The sequence below is a fragment of the Phalangium opilio genome, unplaced genomic scaffold, assembly GCF_054372755.1.
Source record: "Phalangium opilio isolate 3A_F unplaced genomic scaffold, DU_Popi_V2 ptg000070l_1, whole genome shotgun sequence".
NCBI lineage: Eukaryota > Metazoa > Arthropoda > Arachnida > Opiliones > Phalangiidae > Phalangium > Phalangium opilio.
The window spans coordinates 3,968,570-3,988,964 of NW_028324182.1; the positions used below are offsets into that span (position 1 = coordinate 3,968,570).

The 20,395-nt window shown below is 37.3% G+C and overlaps 2 protein-coding genes across 3 annotated transcripts in view; both read left to right on the forward strand.

Annotated features, from left to right (window-relative positions):
• The window catches only part of eIF1A (eukaryotic translation initiation factor 1A), a 221,199-nt gene that overhangs the window by 93,182 nt on the left and 107,622 nt on the right, over positions 1 to 20,395 (forward strand). The gene's annotated exons all lie outside the window — the stretch shown is intronic.
• The window catches only part of jeb (low-density lipoprotein receptor domain-containing jelly belly protein), a 112,345-nt gene continuing 109,452 nt past the window's right edge, over positions 17,503 to 20,395 (forward strand). The window contains exon 1 of one of the 2 annotated variants that reach the window (XM_089842582.1): positions 17,503 to 18,681. In XM_089842582.1, the coding sequence (XP_089698708.1) occupies positions 18,234 to 18,681 (448 nt within the window). In that variant the 5' untranslated portion in view covers positions 17,503 to 18,233. The remainder of the gene's footprint in view (positions 18,682 to 20,395) is intronic. The other variant, XM_089842583.1, reaches the window with a different exon arrangement.

Below are 20,395 nucleotides of genomic sequence, written 5' to 3' on the forward strand. Positions count from 1 at the left end.
TGACTAACTCGGCTAATTTCAGAGGGCCTGACAACACTGCACTGCAGTTAAAGCTGAGAGAGGGGGAGGAAATATCTCTAGCCCTTTTAGTGGAAGCTATCTATATTTAGAATAATAAAATAACATAAAAATTGCTTTAAATTAATCTAAATCGATTAAAACTGGTTGTATGACCATTTCTGACTCCCTTTAATTAATAAAAATCATTTAGTAAAGTAAATTTTATTTGAACACCCGGGAGAGTGTCAGTGAGGCCTAATTTCAAGACGGATAAACTAGAATTTTGTTGGTGATAAGCGGGAATAGCCCCGAAATCCACGAGCAGCAAAATTCTTTGACGAAGCGAATGAAGCCTTTCAAAAAAGCATTCACAGTCTCCCGTATTAACCCCTCCCCTCGGTAGTTCTGTACAACAAAAGAACTTCAAAATCTCGCTGCTGGGGCCAGCCGACCAGTTTTACCTTTTCCCGGCGTTCCGCCAGTCTTTATACCAGCATAGAAGGAAAACTTCTACATAGTATGAGAAGTTCAGAGTTTAGCCTATACCCAGATAGGGTGCCCTCTAGGAATTAAGTATTGAAGCTGTCTAAATTTGAAGTTTTTCTGGTGCAGTTCTTTAATTAGTGGACGGATTTAATTGAAAATTATTTTAATCGATACAGCTCAAAATTGTCTTTCGAATGACATATTGGACAAAACATTAGGTATTGAATTGTAAGAGTTGGACTCGAATAACTACATCCAAAACTTCACCAGCGGGAAAAAATATTCTGACTTAAATATTGAGTTAAAAATAATGAAAAATATTTTAATCGTTAGGAGAAGGTTTGAACTATAAGTCAGTAAAATTTTATCCGTATAGGGCTATTATTTTGGGGACTGGACTCGAACTAAAACGGGCTATTTTGATTAGTCTTCAGTTGTCTTCCCCCTTAAGTGGAAAGTGCAAAGATAAACAATAGAAACATTTTCACCAAAGAATATATTTTTCTTGTTGTAACTTCCAAGTAGGGATAAAATATAGCAAAGAAATTGTTAGAGTAGTAATCTTAGATTGAACCAAAATTCCCATATAATCCGGGATTTTTTATCCCATAATTCTCATTTAAAGGAAAAGGCTAAGTAACATCAAAATACCTCAAAAGAACGGCATTTTTCAAATTATAAAAGGAATCAAATTTTAACAATTACAAAATTATTAGCATTTAATTAGTCTTAAAAACGAGGGCTCCTGTGCCATCCGCCATTGGTTTTGTGGAGTCTGCTAAATCGAACCTCTTACCCCTTACCAACGTGCGAGAATTCAACCAATCTCGTAGGGGTAAGAGGTTCGAGCTAGAAGACGCCAGCCACTAAACCAATGGCGGAGCAGTACGCAGGGCCGGAAATAAGAAAAGTTTCTTATAACATGTGCCCAGTGACGCCCTGTTTGTTTGACTGGAAAATTTATAGGACATTGTCCACTGGAGTGTGGAAAAATAGTATCGTATCTCCATAATCAAGCTATCAAATCTTAGGAAAATTTATTGGTCAAACTGTCATGCAATGACCCCCTTAGTTTTTAACAAAATTATGGGACATTTTAAAATTTTATTGGACAATGTCCAGTGTCCTGCGCTTATTTCCGGCTCGTTTTTAAGAATAATTATATGCTTATTATTTTGTAATAAGAGATAATTTTTTATTAATATTTTTCCTTTTATATTTAGAAAAAGGCCGTTCTTTTAAGGTATTGTAATTGACTGTGTTTTTTTGAATAAAAAAATTGTATTCCTTAATTTTTTTCCCAGAAAGATATAAATTTAGATTTGATAAAAAAATCAGCATCAATTGTCACAGCTGACAAATTTACGCTATAACAGTTGACCAAAGGTTAATAAGTCTGAAATATATTTTATTTACAAGAGATATTTGAAGCTATATTCTAGGAAGTAATACAATTCGAAAATTATCTCTACAAAAATGTTTAAAACATCCTTAATATATTTTTTATAGTTCGTTTCTTGGAAATCTCGATTTAGGCTCCCTCTATAACTAACTCATTAAAAAACATAACTCCTTTATCATTAAATTTATTACACACGACGCGAATGGTTCTTAGAATTATACCGCCTTAAGATTCTTAAGACGCGTTCTAATTAAAAAAAAAAAGATTAACTAAACGTTAATTTCTCTGTAAGCTTTGCTTCGTATATCGACACACTCATTATATACTGGAATTAGGGTTAGTAATATTTAAACGTGACGAATTGTACAATCTAGTTTTAATGTGTATTACGAGACGAGGCTTATTCATAGTCCCTATACAAGTGCAATTTACAACTTCCGTTTTGGTCAACGAGATCGGCAACGAGACCTAATATTTTACTACGAAGGTAAAAATATTTTATTTTACTTTTAATAGGGAAAATATTATTTTTGTGTTGGTTGTAAAAACGGCGACGTTTATATTGATATCTTTCTAAGAACTTAACCGGAATTTGATGCCTAAACTTCCGGGGTTTACTTCCTAAATTGATAAAAATTTTAGCTTGGGTAGAAAGTATGGTGTTGAATTTAAGAAGTTGGTTACTTTGTAATTTTTTTATTGAAGGTTTGAAAGTTGATAGCGATCGAGTTACTCAACGATGTTGAATAATCTATAGCTAATCGTTATTAGCATAAATTTATGATATACCATTAAGTTTCTGTATATGAATGTGATCTGTAAAAAACTAGTCTGTTCCCCCTGCAGCCTATAATCCGTCTCACCCTAACCTGGTATTAAACTATACGAGACACTACCCGCCGTGAAAGGCTTCCCCTTTTTAAAAAGATGAGTCAGCAAGAATTGGTCAGTGATCATTTGGTGATTCAACTTGTCTAACTTCTGTTCACACGACCCAACTAGTTTATTCAACTCAAGTTGACTCATCTAAATTAATCAACAAGTTGTGTCGTCTGAAAGAGCCTTATGTAAGAAACAAGATAGGTAATTAAAAAATACCTCTTCTCGATTGTCGGCGAGGTTATCGATCTGTGGCTGCGTTCAGCAGAGCTCGCCACTCGGTCACCACTGATGGGACTACCTACTTAATTGCCGTGAAACCAGCTGATCACGCGAGAATTTGAAGAGATACGTTAGTCTTTCTAATTTTAATTATTGAAGTTGTTCTTATTTATCTCTACAAACATGTATTCAGTTTTCCAATATCTAGGTTTTTGCTTGTTGAGCTCTGCTGAACGCATCCTGTAATTTTGTTTGTACAAGAGCATGATGGCTGAAAAAAAGCCCACGGTAAAAAACTTGTTCGTCTTTTGCCCTGTTTTCCTTTCCAAACTTACATCAGTAGCTTAAAGGGTGGAAAAGTACCGCGTGATCCGTGTAAAATAACACGGGTCAAAGCTAGCGGGAGGAAAACCCACTATAAACAGAGAGACCCTCAACTAAAAATTCCAGTTAAGAGAGAGAGGCAGGCTACCCAAATATATCTTTTTCTAAGTCACGAGAGGCGCTACCATTGAAAGTAAAAAAAAAACGATTCCTTGGAAACGCTGACGCGAAGGAAAGGGGGACGGAAGACGTTCTACCAAAGACCCACAGATGGATATTTAAAGAGGATGATACGCTTATGGGATTAGTTATTTTGGAATATGAGGATTTCACGCAGTTTCATTTGAAAAACAAACAATTTTCTTTTTGGATGAAAACCCTTCTCCAAGAAGCTAGTGTAGCTTTAGCGTTGGAACATTTTAGACCAAGGTACTGGAAAATTCCCGGTAAATTGCGACTAAATATTTCACGAATCAGAAAGTAGACCATGGAGAAAAGAGAGTAGATCGAGTAACGATCTGAGACGTGTTTGATTATTAATGCCTGTCGATTCTCTGTAAGGGATTTCTCTTTTCGACTATTCGTCCTCGATCACCCGAGAAATGCGATGGTGGAAAAAGACAAAAAAAAAAAGAAAAGAAAAGAATTTGGGGGATTCGGAGCATGCAGTGGACTTGTTTTACAAATTGCCATTGACTTAGATTCGTTCAGATTTTTCTCGGGGTTCAAATAAAAGCTAGGCTTTAGTCAGGTCGAGCGAAACCCAAACTGAGCGAGGATTTCTTGGAATTTTGTTTATTGAAAATAGGGAGATTTCTTCTAAAAATAAAAGAAAAGAAAAAAGAAACGAAATCGGGGTCGATTCCTATTTCTTTCTATATCTTCTTCCTGATTTTTTTATTCGCTGGGTTTAGTTAGTCAGGATAATCTATGACCCCTGAAAGTCAACACCTCCCCCCACCCAATAAAGAGAGACTGATAGTGTAATTTAGTGTAGTTTCCAATCAAAATTGGACAAATATGACTTATTATATTTAAAAAACATTTGTTACACCGCAGCCTTAAAGAGTGTAGTTTCCAATCAAAATTGGGCTAATTTTACCAAATATATTTTTAAAAATTTGTCACACCGCAGTCTTAAAGATTGAATTTAGCGTTTAAATTATGATTGATCGCTTGTAATGATAAGTAGAAGTTTATACTGTAAAAAAAGATAGTTGACAGAGTAAATATATAGTAGGAGTACATGAAAAACATTTTTAAATAATGTTACGAAATGAGAGCTACGAATCATCTATTGAAGTTCATAAACTCCCAGTTTATTTTCTCTTGGTATGACCAGAAGGGGATAATAAAAGAAGGATGACACTCTGTATCCTCTTAATGCTTTAGTAATGTTTCATGATTCACTCTTTTTGTTTGCTATCCTGCTCATCAAACTTCAGATGGGCATCGCACCGGGGGGGGTGAATTCTTTAACTGTTTGTACTAAATCCTCAGCAATCAACCCACAAACCTTCATTGTCTTGACGTGGGACAAAAATCCACAAGCACGTGCGCCTTGGCTAATAGTTAAGCGCTAATGGAGTCATGGTGAGGGAACTATTTACATGGCGTATGTGATTCGGTTTAGTAACCTTGCTATAATAAATGTTAATTCTAATGTTGGGAAGATTCATGATACAATTATACCCCGCTTTTTGCAGTACACTTCTTTCGAAGAGAAGTATTATATACTTCTAGTATGACGTAGTTTTGATGTTTGTGGTTTTTTTACAACGAAAGTCTCAATTTATTTTTGGATGAAGGGATAAAATTCGTGGGCGTATATAATATATGTATACATGTGTTGTTCAGTTTGTGCTCCGTGGGTATTGAAGCGACGTTCGATAATTTTCCGTCAACTGGCGAAAAAGAGAAGATTTTTGGCTCTTGTACGAGTGAGGGTAGGTCCCCCCTCCCAAGGCAAGAGCTAGCTCCCAAGTAGGAGCGATCTCTTGACCAGGCGGCGAACGCCCGCTAACCTTTGCCCCGAGGAAAAGAGGCGCCGAATTGCGGAAGCTGCCAAAGATAAAGCTTGGAGGAAGATGCTAGGGATGAGAGAGGGATTGGAAGAGGCAGGGAACGAGCGGGCGGCCTTCCTCCTACTTTTACGCTCTTGCTAACCCAGTTTGTATCGATTGAAGAGTACCCATCCCTCTTTCCTTTACGAAACAAGGCCAGAATTTAGACTTTTCTCTCTCCCATCCCGCTCTTCGTCTCTCGAATTTGCCAAGAGTGATGTCCATGGGTTACTATGAAAAGGGGGATGTATTCATTCAAGATCTAGAATTTTGTTACAATTTTTCATTTAGGGTGTTTTCGTAGTGCTTATTTACTATTATAGTATAAGATGTAAAATCGATGAATAACGTATCGAGGGGCCAGTCACTTAGCGTAATCGGGATACACGACTGTACCTTTGGCTGTACCATAAGTTTATAACATATGTTCCATAAGTATGACACTCCCTATACTTCGTAATGCTAGAAACTTACTGAGAGCTAGTTCGAGAACGACGTGAGAATTGACTACACTCGGTTTTCCAGTCCATCTTCGTATTTAGTCTGTACTAAGCCTTTAACAGCGCCTCATTAGGCGTCGCTTTACGAGAATCTATGACGTTTCAACTACGTCACTTCATGACAGGCTCACTGACAAACTTATGGAACGAATCTTATGAACTTATGCTGTACTAAAACAATTAAGCGTAAGTCTGCCTTTGACCGTGCTAAAACGATTACGCTTAATCGGTCATCGGTGTAGTACAGGAACTCTCCTAGTGGTTAGCCCCTCGTAACGTACACCGAAAGAAAAAATGGATTTTTAGATTCCAAAAATAGACGCTCATTACGATTTTAAAGTTGTTTGCAAAAGGCGGTATTATTTCAACATCCCCCGAGAGTTTCATATCCTAATTGTTGACGTGAAAAATCACTTCTTCTTTTGCGTATATAGCGTATGAGCTTAGAGATTTTTTAAAAAGATAAATTACTAAGCTCCAAAGACTTAGCTAAATTATTTTGTCTTTCTCTGAAGTGTTTTGTTTTTTTCCACGTTTTTAATTAATAATTAGTGTAATTAAACCAAATCCTTTTTCTCTAGAGGTGTAATTTCACATATTACAATTTTTCCCTGCTTATAAATAAATGGTTATTGTCTTCAAATAGCTACGTCACCTTGCAATTTGCAAATTTTAACGTGTTGTTAAGCTAAAAAAAAAGATACATTTTTGACTAGTTGTTACCCGCGGCGTCGCTCGCGTGTAATAAGAACTTTCATCAAAATGATACAAAGAACGGGTAGATTTTACTAATGATTAATATCTTTGAAGCACCCTAGGAGCGAAGGCACTCGGCGTTGCCCGTCAGCCCGTCGGGACATTTTTTATTACTTTTAACGCGGACATTATTCCATAAAGAAGGGTTTTTAAGTTTTTGGCCGCCATTTCAAAAGATGGCAACAAATCGAACCCAAAAGACCATTCAGCCCGTCTATATGTTAAAGGAAACCAGCGTACTAAATATTTGCGAAATCGGTTGAAACGCGCGGACTTTGTTGCTTAGAGAAGATATTTTACATTTCTGGGCGCCATTTATTAAGATGGCGGCGGATTGGAAAAAGATTCTTAGTACGCGCCTACTACTTATGAGTAGCATTTCTGCAAAGTTTCAGCCTTCTAGGGCAAGTGGTTTGGGCTGGACGTTGATTGTCAGTCAGTCAGGACTTTGATTTATATAGATATAGATAGATATATCATGTCAAAATAGTTTTCAAGCTTACTCAACGTTCTCTAATTAAGTCATTTCTTTACTCAACGTTCTCTAATTAAGTCATTTCTAATGCACCATAATTTAATTAATTTATGAGATAGCCGCTATGACTTTTAATTTTCCGCGGAACCAGGCTCGATTGCGTACTTCAAAGAGAAAGTTTTCCAATATAAGTTAATTACTTTATATAATTTGGTAGTAAAATTTACAAAGTTGCGATATAAGGATAAGAATATTATTTCTTATAAAATTCAGCTACTATAATCAGAAGTGAGATGAGACCAGAAGTACTGAGCTAACCAAATTCTTCACTCGGCGAAAGTGAATATTCTTGATAAGACACGAACGGTTGGCCCTCTGGTAGCGGTTTCCGAATTTTCCCTCCAAAACGTGAGAGGCTCGTGGCGGTAGACAGCCGAACTAGATTCCATCACCCGCGTCCGTGATCCGCGGCTTTAGGTTGAGGGGAAGGGGGTAGGAAATGTTTTTGGAACTCGACCAATTTTTTCTCTCTAGTGTAGGCGCGATGGAAGCGGCATAAAATCCTCAAATTTGTTCACTAGTGCCAGGATCTACTATCAATGCTAGTGCTCGTTACTTCTAGTCTCATCTCACTTCTGCTATAACGTGCTATAGTGTGTTTTTCCAAAAAAGGGAGGGTGGTCTAACCGAATAACAGCGAGTTCTATTTGAGCTCAATTTGAAGCCGAAAATATTAACTTAATTTAAATTTTTCCTGTAAGCCTAAGGACCACCCTAAATAAGTTATTTAAATTTAAGAAAGTGGAAGAGAATTTAATTAAGGGGTCACGCGTAAAGTTCTCCAATCATAACTTGTAAAAGTTGGATTTTTAGGCCAAAATGTCCTAGAACATTTTAGACCATCCTTCAATTAGTTTAAGAAGAAATTTGGCGAGCTGTGTCTACGAGGAAATAAGGAAAATATTCAAAAATTACCGTTACGCATTTAAAAGCAAAAATAATTTGAGAGATAGAGATAGAGCGTTGTGCAATAAATATGCTAATTTCTAACGAACATTTTTGAATTTAAACTTATAGAAAATGGCCTCAATAGTTCAGTGGATTCCATATCGGGCTATCTTCGTATTATAACGCGTGGGTTTTAGTATGTTATGACATATTGCCAAGAATTTCTCGTGGTCTGTAACATTAGGATCTTTTAAGTAGTGAAACAAGGGTTGCATATACTCGTTAAAAATAAAAATAAAACAAAGATGGGTCCGAAGAAGCGTCGAATTGAGCGTGGGCGTATTAAGGAATCGCATTCCATCAGACGAAAGATGACGTTTCCGTCGCGATGAAGCGCGTACACTCGATATCATAAGCCTTATTTCCTTTTTAACAATATTATTTATAAAACCGGAAGAGACTTAAGGGCGCGTCATTCGAATAATTTTTGCCCAACTTTGGATGAAGATATTCAAAGGCGGGAGATAGATTCGCCAGTGATTTCCCCAAAGAGGTCGGATATTTTACGCTTATATTTTGAGTTTAATAACACCAGAAGTATATAATGCATTTATCTTCCAGAGAAGTGTACCACAAAGCGAGCGAGGTAATTGTAACATTATTCTTCCAACATCGCTTAACATTGGACTCGGAGCAATTAAGGTTACTAAACCGAATCACATACGCGATAAATAGTTTCCTCATCATTACATTACTCAAATTAGCGCTTAATTATTTGGCCAGGCGCATGCGCGTGTGGATTTTTGTCCCCCCTCAAGGCAATCAAGGTTTGCGGGTTGATTGCTGAGGATTTAGTAAATACCAAACAGTTAAAGAATTCACCCTAGCAAGGTGCGATGCTCATCTGAAGTGTATGAGCAGGAAAGCAAATAAAAAGGGGAGCCTAGGAAAAATCATGCTCCATAGCTTAAGTATTAAGAGGATACAGAGTGTCGTCCTTCTTCTATTATCCCCTTCTGATGATAATACCCTCTTTGACAAATTTTGTCTGATCGAGGGTTTTCAAAGATAGTTGATAAAGGCGCGTAAACCATATAGCGACGTAAATATTTAAGTCTGTCCACTACCAACGAGGTGTACAAGGCCCATGCACGCGCTCACTTTGAAGGGGTTCCTCACCCATATATATTTGACTTGTGTGGTGGATAGATGGCGCTTCTTAGTCTCTTTAATACACTTACTGATTAGGCTTAATGCACATGAAATCCCGTCGCGAGCTCCCTCGCTCGAGGTTCGAAACTTAGGGCAGACAGATGGCCACGTGAGGTTTACGTAATTTTTTTAGACTTAAACGCGCCTCTAGCGGAGAAGCGTGGCGATTTAAAAGGTCCGGAAGAAAATAAAAACATTTTCGCCCGCATGGGCCTTGTATATCTCGTTGGTAGTGGTCTGTCACGTCTACCTCAGTGGTTAACTTAAGCCTAAAATCATCATGCGTTTAAATGTTTTCAAGGATTTGAAACCGTTTTTGAACAAATAAAATTAATTTTACATTTATTTACACAAAAAAATTGACCTCGGTTTGACTTTAAAAACGATTTCAGAAGTCTTTATTTATTTTCAAAAATTAAAATTCGTTGAAGCGTGAATTAATTCAATGGCCTCATGTCCGATCCCTTGTATTTCCTGGTCTACTAGGGATCAAAAATGATAAAAAGAGAGAGAGCGAGAGCTAGAGCTAGAGCTTGCTATTTCGAGAAGACGCTTTTATCCTCGGGATGACATCACCCTCATTCATCATCCGCTCTTCAAGCGATCTACTCCGTTCGTCGGCCGACTCTCAGTCTGCGTTTTTACAATGCATTTTTACGCCGCTTAACGAGATAACCCTTGTTCGCAACCCCCCCTCCCCACTTCCATATCCCAGACTTCCTCGCGTCACCCAAAACTTTTCTTCAATGGGGAGGAAATTTACACCGATTTTCTTTTGGGCCCATTACTACGCTTCCATTTTTAGAAACAATTTTCTTTATAGTAGTTCACCACCCGCCGCCGACTGCGTTGTTGATGGGCTTTCCTAAAAATCTCAAGGTTGTAGAGTGACTTTTTTAAAATACGATGTCATTGAACAACTGTAGTTCAAAGGTCACGTAAAATGTCGTATTAATTTATCGTCTTAGCATCTTTACGAAGGGTACGGATTCTCTGTATTCCGACAACGGGTTTCAGTTAAGCTATGTTCACACTTCACACAGGAATCGGTTCAGAACTGGTTTGCCCAACTATAGTTTTGAAACCCTCTTAATTACTAGTTCGAAGCGATTTCAATAGCGTCGGTTCAGGGCGGAAATAAGCACAGGACGCTGGACATTCTCCAATAAAATTTTGAAATGCCTCATAATTTTTGTAAAATTGGACATTTTGACCAATAAATATTTCCGAACTTTTGCTAGCTTGACTATGAAGATGCGACACTATTTTTGCACCTTCTAGTGGACAATGTCCTATAAATTTTCTAGTCAAAGGAGTGGTCACTGGACACATGTCCTATAAATTTTGCTTATTTCCGCCCAGCCTCGGTTCGCGCATTAATACGCTTCTGGTAGTGATGTCTGCTAGGATTTCCTTTAGTGTTGACTGCATGCTAAGGCAAGTGGAAATATCCTTAAGACTAGTCTCATCCCTGGTTAGATAAAACTGAAAACGTGTCTCATCCCAGCTGAAATATCCCTGATAACTAGCAACTAACATCCAAACTTGCTTTAAGCTGGTTGTTGGTACTCGAAGAAACTTCAAGATACCGCGTTTGTAATTAGTGTCATTTTTGTTCACACTGAACTTTGGAAGCGTTTTGAATCTCTTCGAATCGGTTCCCATGTATGTGTGAACACGACTTAAGTACATTCAAAGATGCGGCTTTTGAAGTAAAGGGTGGAGCAACCTTAAAAATACGGCCTTTGGGATTGGTTAATATTTTCCCTTATATATTTAGAAAAAGGTCGTTCTTTTAAGGAATAATATGTTGAAGTTAGAACAGGGATCTATTCCACCTTAATTAAAATTAAAATGGGGTCAGTATAGGGTGTTTAAACTCTTCTTATTTTCCCATCATAGTTAAAATTAAAAAAAGAATGTAAAGCGTTATGAATAACGTTGCACCGCGCGCCTCTTTGTCATTTCCGCTGTTTTCGGTATAGAGTCTGACTAGCTAGTCGCGAATCGTCATTATCATTTGTTAGTTGAACCGTTACGCTCGCTATCTTTGTTTTTCTTCGTCGTCAGTGTCTATGCTGAATGTTTTAACTCGGTAGGCTAGGTGGGAACCTTCAAATATCTGTAATTAGGCAGCTAAAAGGGGATATAATGTACTAATATCCACGAGTGATCTAGTCTTTTCGATTTATTTTTCAAGTATTTAACTTAATGGTTCGAATCCAATAGTCTCAGCCCCCCCCCTCAAAAAAAAAACCCTCAAAAATTTTATATTATTTTACCCACAATAAAAAGTACTTAAAAACCCCATCACTAAAATCTTCAGTTATGATGAATTTAAATACTAAAATAATTTCTTTTATTAAAGATAGAACAATATATTTATTGTTTCAATTTTAGAAATTTTATTTAATAATATCATATGTTTATAAGTACTTCCTAATACCAAGGGCTACTGAGAGCTAATTCCAGAACGACAAGCGAGAATTGACTAATTTTGCAGTACATCTTTATGTTTAGTCTGTACTAAGCCTTTGACAGCGCCCCAGTCACCAGGCGTCGCTTTACGAGAATCTATGACGTTCAACTTACGTCACTTCATGACAAGCTCTCAGTAAACAGTGACAAACTTATAGAACATATCTTATGAACTTATGATAATATTTATTATTTTGTATTAACATTTCAAGAATTTTTATTTAGCAGTGAATTTTGAATGATAATTATTACAATTCGCGCAACTGCTAAATATTAACTTCTAATAGTAAATGACTTATTTTGAAACCCGAATCTTTTTTTAAAACGCGTTAAAACGTTTTTGGAGAACTTAACAGAGTAATAAACACCTTGTATAAATAATTTAGTGATGAATGAGCTAACTCAAACGCTTAAATAGCTTCTTCTAACCACCATGGTTTTTTTTGTTGTTTTTTTTTTGTAACTCTCTCTCTCTCTCTCTCTCTTTGCTCTCTATTCCTCATCCTCTTCTGATTTACCATTTCCTCCGAATGAAGTTCGTTCGTCTCTCAAATTCCTATCCAACGATTCCCCTTCACCAACACAACATACTCAAAGTCCAAGGGATATAGTTCCCTCTCAATTTTTATCCCATATGATACAATTCTAGTATCGCTACTTTCAATCTTAATCGGCTTATCATTGAACTTGGCTCTTCTTTTCTAATTGCAGATTTCTTTTACTGATGATGTATTAATTAATTTCAACCCAATTGCCGGGACTTTAAAATTATTCGCCGTTTTTTTAAAATCGAATTGGATTGGGATTCGTATCGTCACGTGAGTGAACATTTTATGTTTCGTGATTGGTTCAAATTAGCGAATAGAAACATTTGACTCCAGATTGGTTTTGGAAATTGACGGCTTTGGCCTATAAGATAAGGTATATGACGTCATACGTGATGTATAATAATTGGAAGTGTTTAATTTTGAGTGACGTATTTAAGTACGCAATAGATAAATATTAGTTTAAGTGGCTGGCGTACGAATAGAAGGTCATTCAGTGGCGGATTTGCCAGAAGGCTGAGTAGGCTGGAGCCTAGGGCGGCAGATTTAAGGGGCGGCAAATTTGCCGCCCCTTAGCAGCCCCAAAATCTACGGGTACGGGTAGTTTAAATTTTTAAACTACCCCTACCCGTATAGGGGGTGACAAGGTGAGGGTCGGAAAATCCACGCAAGCTTGGTAAATAAATCCCCTTTTCTTCCATGCCTACATAGACCAGGCTCGTTCCCTATTATTTTTACCTTTCCTAGCAGAATTCCAACATTTCACGGAATGGTGAAATAAGTTTTTCGTTGTAGGAACGAGTTTTATTACAATATAAAGATAGCAGTTGCTTTTTGGGTCTTCGTATGAAAATTTATTTTTTTCTCGTACCCACACTGAGTAATTTTTGTTTTGGTTTTGGAATCGGGCTGTTTCAGACGCGTTTTTTCTCTGGTAGAGTCTCGCCACTCTCGCCTCTTATCCTGATAATCCTGTCTAAGCAGGTCACCTCGGTGTCCTGAAATAGTGAAATTTCTAACAAAGGATACTGCTAAAAATTGTTAGAATCATCATTATATCGTAGAATGAGTGATAGGAGAAAGCGTGTCAAAGCAGTATACAAAAGACTTGGGGAAAAGACAGCAGAAAAGGAAAAGATTTTATGATGAAACCCCCGATGAAGAAATGAAAATGACTGCGAGTGATACTTTCAGGGTAAACACATTTCTCGTCCTTATTGATAGACTCGCATCCGAATTAGAAAAACGGCAGGAGGCCTACAACAGTTTCAATGAAACGTTTTCATTTCTGACCAAAATTAGTGAATTGTCGTCATCAACCCTTACGGAAAAATCCCTTTTCTTGGTAGAAATGTATCCTAATGATCTAGAGACTGACTTAGTTCAATGCCACCTTTCTTCTGAATTTTAGTAAAACCAGATTCTAGATCATTGGAAAGTCTATCTTCGTTCCTGCGAAAATCGAATTTGCAAAACGTTTATCCAATCTTGGGTTTAGCAGTTCGCATGGCTCTATGTACACCAGCGACAAATTATTCGGGTGAAAGAAACTTTTCTTGCTTAAAACGGGTGAAAAATTACCTAAGATCTACACTCTAAGAAATGGAAGTGTTAAAAACGTGTTAAAACGGTGTAAACACCGTAAAAACACCCAAAAGAGAGTTTTATTACCTTGAGTTTTTAGGGGCCAATTTAAAGTGTAAATTCGGTGTGAAATAACACTATTAAAACACCGTTCGAAATTAAACATGAAAAATTATAATACTGCGGGTTTCTTAAATAAGGTCTTTCATTTTCATTAATGTTTTAATATTAAAGTCAATACAAACGAGACTAGGCCTCACAGTTGGGCCAGCTTGAGAAGCCAAAGTGGGGCACTTGCTTTTGTGACATGTTTTATCATTATTTTTGAGAAAAATTACAGTACTAAATGGATTTTATTTTGTAAAATCTGTAGTGCAAATTAGATTAAACGCGTTTCTGGTGCTCGAAAAACTATTAGTGAAAAGATATTATTAAATTTAACAAGAACGTCTATATCTACTGCTTGAATATTATAGCCTCCAAAACTAACTTAATACCCTATGCATTTGAACAGATTAAAAACTTTATGCCCTTTTCAGAAGTTTATAAACCCGACAACCCTGGCTTAGAGATGTATAGTTCTGCATGTGAGAACTTTCCTCCCTATAGGTGATGAAGTTCTCTCAAGATGGAACCCTGCTATGAAAATAGCACTAATTGCTAATAATACTGCGGAATGGCGGATAATCAAAAGTTAATTAAACAGGAACAACATACTCGATATTTGAGTTATGCCTCATGAGTGGTCAAAATGTAGCTACTATAGTGTTTTTTACGTCATCGGTTTTGCTCTTAAGTCTAGGAAAAGTACTAGAATTTCTACTACTATCCTACCAAAAAATCTCCCACTCTTAAAGGTGTTACGCGACACTCTTAAAGGAGTTGCACAACACTAATATGAGAGTAAAAATTCACTTTGAGTGCGATATCAGAGTTAAAAAGGTGTTAAACTGCACCTCTGTTGCACAATTTTATACTTATCTTTGCCACCAATTGCTCAAATAAGTGTTATTAAACCCTTTCAGGGGTGTAAATGAACACCTGTAACGGTGTCAAATTTGGACCCATATAAACTACTTTTAAAGGTGTTAAAGTACACCCCATTTTCTTAGACTGTACCTTAAGTCAAGAAAAACTAAACGCCTTAGCTCTTTTGTGCATAGAGTCAGAGCTTATGAACAAGATTTCATACGACGATGTAATCGATGATTTTACGAACAGAAAATCGCGCAAAATGAAATTGTAAAACTGTCATTACTATGATTAATTAATTCAGTTAATTGAATTTGAGAATCAATCATTATCATCGTCATCATCAGCCGGATTTTTTTCATATGACAAAATTGAATATTGTTTTAAAACTGTAAGTGAGCGCAATAAAAATTATTAAATTAGTATTACGTTTTGTAGTAGGATTAAGGCATACCTTACCTCGTAACCCCGTCTTATTAAAAGAACATGATTGAGCTTTTATTAGCCCAGAAATATACTCAAAAACTACTTCTAATTCTTATGTAATCTAAATCTAAAAATAATCTAGGAAATTACACTTATAGAGGTCGGTAGGGGCGGCAAAATTTGAATAGCCTACTGGCAGCAAAAGTGTAAATCCGCCACTGAGGTCATTTGATCTCTTGCTTTATAGGTTAAAACAAACGACCTGTGTTGAGGAAAATAATAGTTAAGCTAATTTAAGGTGAAACCTGGTCTTGAGTAAAAATAATAGTTAACCTAATTTGAGGTGGAAACTGGTGTTGAGGAAAATAATAGTTAACCTAATTTGAGGTGGAAACTGGTGTTGAGGAAAATAATAGTTAACCTAATTTGAGGTGGAAACTGGTGTTGAGGAAAATAATAGTTAACCTAATTTGAGGTGGAAACTGGTGTTGAGGAAAATAATAGTTAACCTAATTTAAGGTGAAAACTGGTCTTGAGGAAATATAGTTAACCTAATTTAAGGTGGAAGCTCGTGTTGAAGAAAATAATATTTAAGGCGAAAACTGGTGTTGAAGAAAATAATAGTTAAGCTAATTTAAGGTGAAAACCATGGTGTTGAAGAAAATAATAGTTAACCTAAGGTGAAAACTGGTGTTGAGGAAAATAATAGTTAATCTAAGGTGAAAACTGGTGTTGAGGAAAATAATAATTAATCTAAGGTGAAAACTGGTGTTGAGGAAAATATTAGTTAACCTAATTTAAGGTGAAAACTGGTGTTGAGGAAAATATTAGTTAACCTAATTTAAGGTGAAAACTGGTGTTGAGGAAAATATTAGTTAACCTAATTTAAGGTGAAAACTGGTGTTGAGGAAAATAATAGTTAACCTAATTTAAGGTGAAAACTGGTGTTTAGGAAAATAATAGTTAGTCCTAAGTTAAGGTGGAAGCTCGTGTTGAAGAAAATAATATAATATTTAAGGTGAAAACTCGTGTTGAGGAAAATAATAGTTAAACTAATTTTAGGTGGAAACTCGTGTTGAGGAAAATAATTTTTACCATAATTTAAGGTGAAAACTGGTGTTGAAGAAAATAATAGTTAAGCTAATTTAAGGTGGAAACTCGTGTTGAGGAAAATAATTTTTACCATAATTTAAGGTGAAAACTGGTGTTGAAGAAAATAATAGTTAAGCTAATTTAAGGTGAAAACCATGGTGTTGAAGAAAATAATAGTTAACCTAAGGTGAAAACTGGTGTTGAGGAAAATAATAGTTAATCTAAGGTGAAAACTGGTGTTGAGGAAAATAATAGTTAATCTAAGGTGAAAACTGGTGTTGAGGAAAATAATAGTTAATCTAAGGTGAAAACTGGTGTTGAGGAAAATATTAGTTAACCTAATTTAAGGTGAAAACTGGTGTTGAGGAAAATAATAGTTAACCTAATTTAAGGTGAAAACTGGTGTTGAGGAAAATAATAGTTAACCTAATTTAAGGTGAAAACTGGTGTTGAGGAAAATAATAGTTAACCTAATTTAAGGTGAAAACTGGTGTTGAGGAAAATAATAGTTAACCTAATTTAAGGTGAAAACTGGTGTTTAGGAAAATAATAGTTAGTCCTAAGTTAAGGTGGAAGCTCGTGTTGAAGAAAATAATATAATATTTAAGGTGAAAACTCGTGTTGAGGAAAATAATAGTTAAACTAATTTTAGGTGGAAACTCGTGTTGAGGAAAATAATTTTTACCATAATTTAAGGTGAAAACTGGTGTTGAAGAAAATAATAGTTAACCTAATTTAAGGTGAAAAATGGTCTTGAGGAAAGTAATCTAATTTAAGGTTAAACCTCTAATTCGGGAAAATACAGTCGGGGATTTATGCCTGGCAATGCTCTTTTTCTCGTTTCGAAATCGCGCGCGCTGTTTTTCTGATCTGGAGATTGGGGAGCACGCGCGAGATTTAATGTTCGTGAAGTTCGTGTAAAATAGCAATCCTGTGTGGAGAGAGGAGCGCGTGGCTTTCTCTCTCTCTTTCCGTATTTCTCCTTATTCTTCTCTTCTCTCGCTCTCTCTTTTACTATTATCCGAGTCTTTCCGAATCCTATCCGGGGATAGTACGGCCTTTTCTCCGGGAAATAAATCGGGGCGGGGGCCGAGACCGAAAAGGGGGGACAAAGAGAGGGTGAGAGGGTGAGAGAGAGAGATTCTCTATTCTGTGTGGGATAAGGGGGATTTAGAACGGAGGCGGGGGTCGGAAAACAGGGCGGGGGGGTGTAAGTCGGGGCTTGGGCTGGAGCGAGCCCTTTACTACGGCGCTGCCGCATCGGCACTGGCTGCCGACGCCGAGTGTGTGGGCGGCAATGTAATAAATTGAAGGCTATTCATCGGCGAGGCGCACGGGTGTCGGGGCCACAGGTGAGACCGAGCTCGTGGCGAGAGAAGCCCGCAACCAGTCTCGGAGAAAAACTCTCCCAGCGTCTATCGTCTAGAAAAAGCGCTCCCAGTTTCAGCCAATATACCAAACAACCAGATAAATAGATAGATATATAAATAATCTCCTGGCTGCAAAATTTCATTAATACTATAATTACTATTTAATTATTAATTAACGGCGTTCGTTTAAAGTAATCCAACGCGTTAATTGCCCGTTCGTCTTCTAAATTTAAAATTTTACGCCAGTGATACCGCTGAGAAATCTTAATTTAAAGAAATAAGGAAATCTTTCTCCGTTTTTGAAAGTTGTTTGAAATAGTTGAAGAGTTTTATTACGTCCGTTTTGAACGAAATCCGTCGAAGAATCAAGAGGAGAACTTGGGAATTTAAGAAAAACCTTTTTAAGTGAAGGGTGCTGCACCGTCTGGTTCGGTTATACGCGTTGTATCCAGCGAGAGTGTCGCGATCCACACTTAACAAACAAAGTACCACCGTCATCATGATGCACACGAGGTTCTTGGCCGCCTTGGTTTTTGTTCTTTGCGCTCTTTTGACCCTCGTAGCGCCCAGTGTCGCTGTCGAAACTCCGAGAACGAGGGCATTCTTGGCCCTTCTGGCCGCTTCGGCCCCTGAACGAGTCGAGATGAGAGTACCCGACGGGACTCCTAACCATCCTTTCCGAAGCGGTCCGCGCACTCCGTCTCGTATCAACGGCGTTGGGTCTCGAAGCGTCGCGGCTGCACCGATTCAAACAAGCCTCCAGGGAAACGACCCGAATATGGAACGTCGGATGATTCGTGGAGGAAGTTCGGCTGACCCCGCCGCTCCAAGGACGAGACAAAGCCCCGCTGGTAACGAGACTCCATCCCCTCCCAGCTTACCCGCAGGAAATCCCGCTGGAGTCAGAGAACCCAGAAGAAGACGGAATTACGACGTACCCTTGATTGGTGAGTCAATCCCTAGACATACTTATCATCATCATCATGTTTGCTCTACTTTGTGTATTGACAAGGATATCTGTATTAATATAATGGGGAAAGGCAATTCATCATGACGTATATACTGAGTATTAATGTCACAGTGCGAGACAAAGCAATTTAACGTAAATTTTGTGTCATTTTCGACCTATATTTGAAAGCGACAATTATTAATTTTAACTCGTGTCAAGACGCCTACGTTTTTCCCCGTGTCATGTAGTCGGGTTTCGTTAGGTCAGAAGTCAGCCTGCAATAGATAAATTTATACACATGGAGGATTCGTTCCGTTTACACCAGAAGGCCAGGCTACCTGGAGGACAATGCACACGGGTTTATGTCCTCCAGGTAGTCCGCCGTCTTGGTGTAAATGGTATGAATCCTCCATGTGATGTGTGTGAACTATTTATAAGAAGCCACGAAAATTTTAGAAGCGTTTAGGGAAACTCGGAATCGTCTTCGCAATAGCGCTCTCTTTTAACAAATCAATGAACTACAAATCCTCCTCTTTAATTAAAATCCTTTCGTAATTAACTAAATCTTCTCTTGAACTAAACTACAATATATATATCGAGCAATTTGAATGAATACGCGAATAAATTCTCTCCACTTTCAGTTAAAGCAGGGTTGCCACAGTACCTGGAAATCCTGGAAAACCTGGAATAGTCAGGGGATTTAAAAATGGGCCGAAATGGTCAGGGGAAAGTCCGGGAATTTGATTTTAGTGGATGAAATTTCTGGGGATATTATTGAAAGAGTAATGAAAGTTTCTCCTCATCCTCTCTTAACACAGAACACTCTAGAGCAATCCTTAAAAATGTCTAGAATTGTTTTTGTAAAGTAAATGCCTTTAAAAAAATCTCTCAGACTGTTATTTATAGTTAAAATGTTTCTTTATCATTTTGGTGCAACAAATACATTGGAAAACTTAAATATAGAGAGTTTTACTGAATTATAAGCACTTCAAACGTGCTGTAAACATTTACGCTTTCGGCCTAAAAAGGTCAGGGAAAACCTGGAAAATACAGGGAGTTTGGTTCTGAAAATTCCGTGGCAACCCTGTAAAGGTTCTAAACAGATGTTCTAAATCTTATTTCCCTTTCTCTATTCGAGCTCGCGCGGCTAGCTACAGGTGGTGTCCATAAATAGGTGGACAATAAGCTATAGTCGCGGGGGTTCGTGCCGTAATACCGGCCGCGTCTTTCAAACTTATTTCGATATATCGAACTATAGCCTCTATACCACCAGAGACAAAAGAAGAGGAAGATAGTGAGAGAGAGAAATGGGAATACCATGACGCTTTTTCGCGTCCTCTTATCCCCTCTGCATTACGTTTCTTCTGTTCGTTCACCACACCAGAACGTGCTCTTCTCCCTCGCAAAGCAAACGTTGCTTTAATCACGTCCCAACATTCACCTTATGTTTCTAATTCCAAATAATTTCCATTTTAAATTATGCTTGTCTGTTTTTACAACACAGTGTTATACGAAGAAGAAAATTATAAGCGCGTAATTTCATTGGTTATTTCAAATATCTGGTTTGATTGCCATCCCCATCTTTATCACTTCCCGAGAAAACCCAATTAACTTCCAGAACTTACAAGATTGGAAGGCTTTTAACATTTTTTTTAAAAACTCTAAAAAAAATAATTAAGTGTTATAATAGGGTTGCAAGGTGTTAGTGTTTC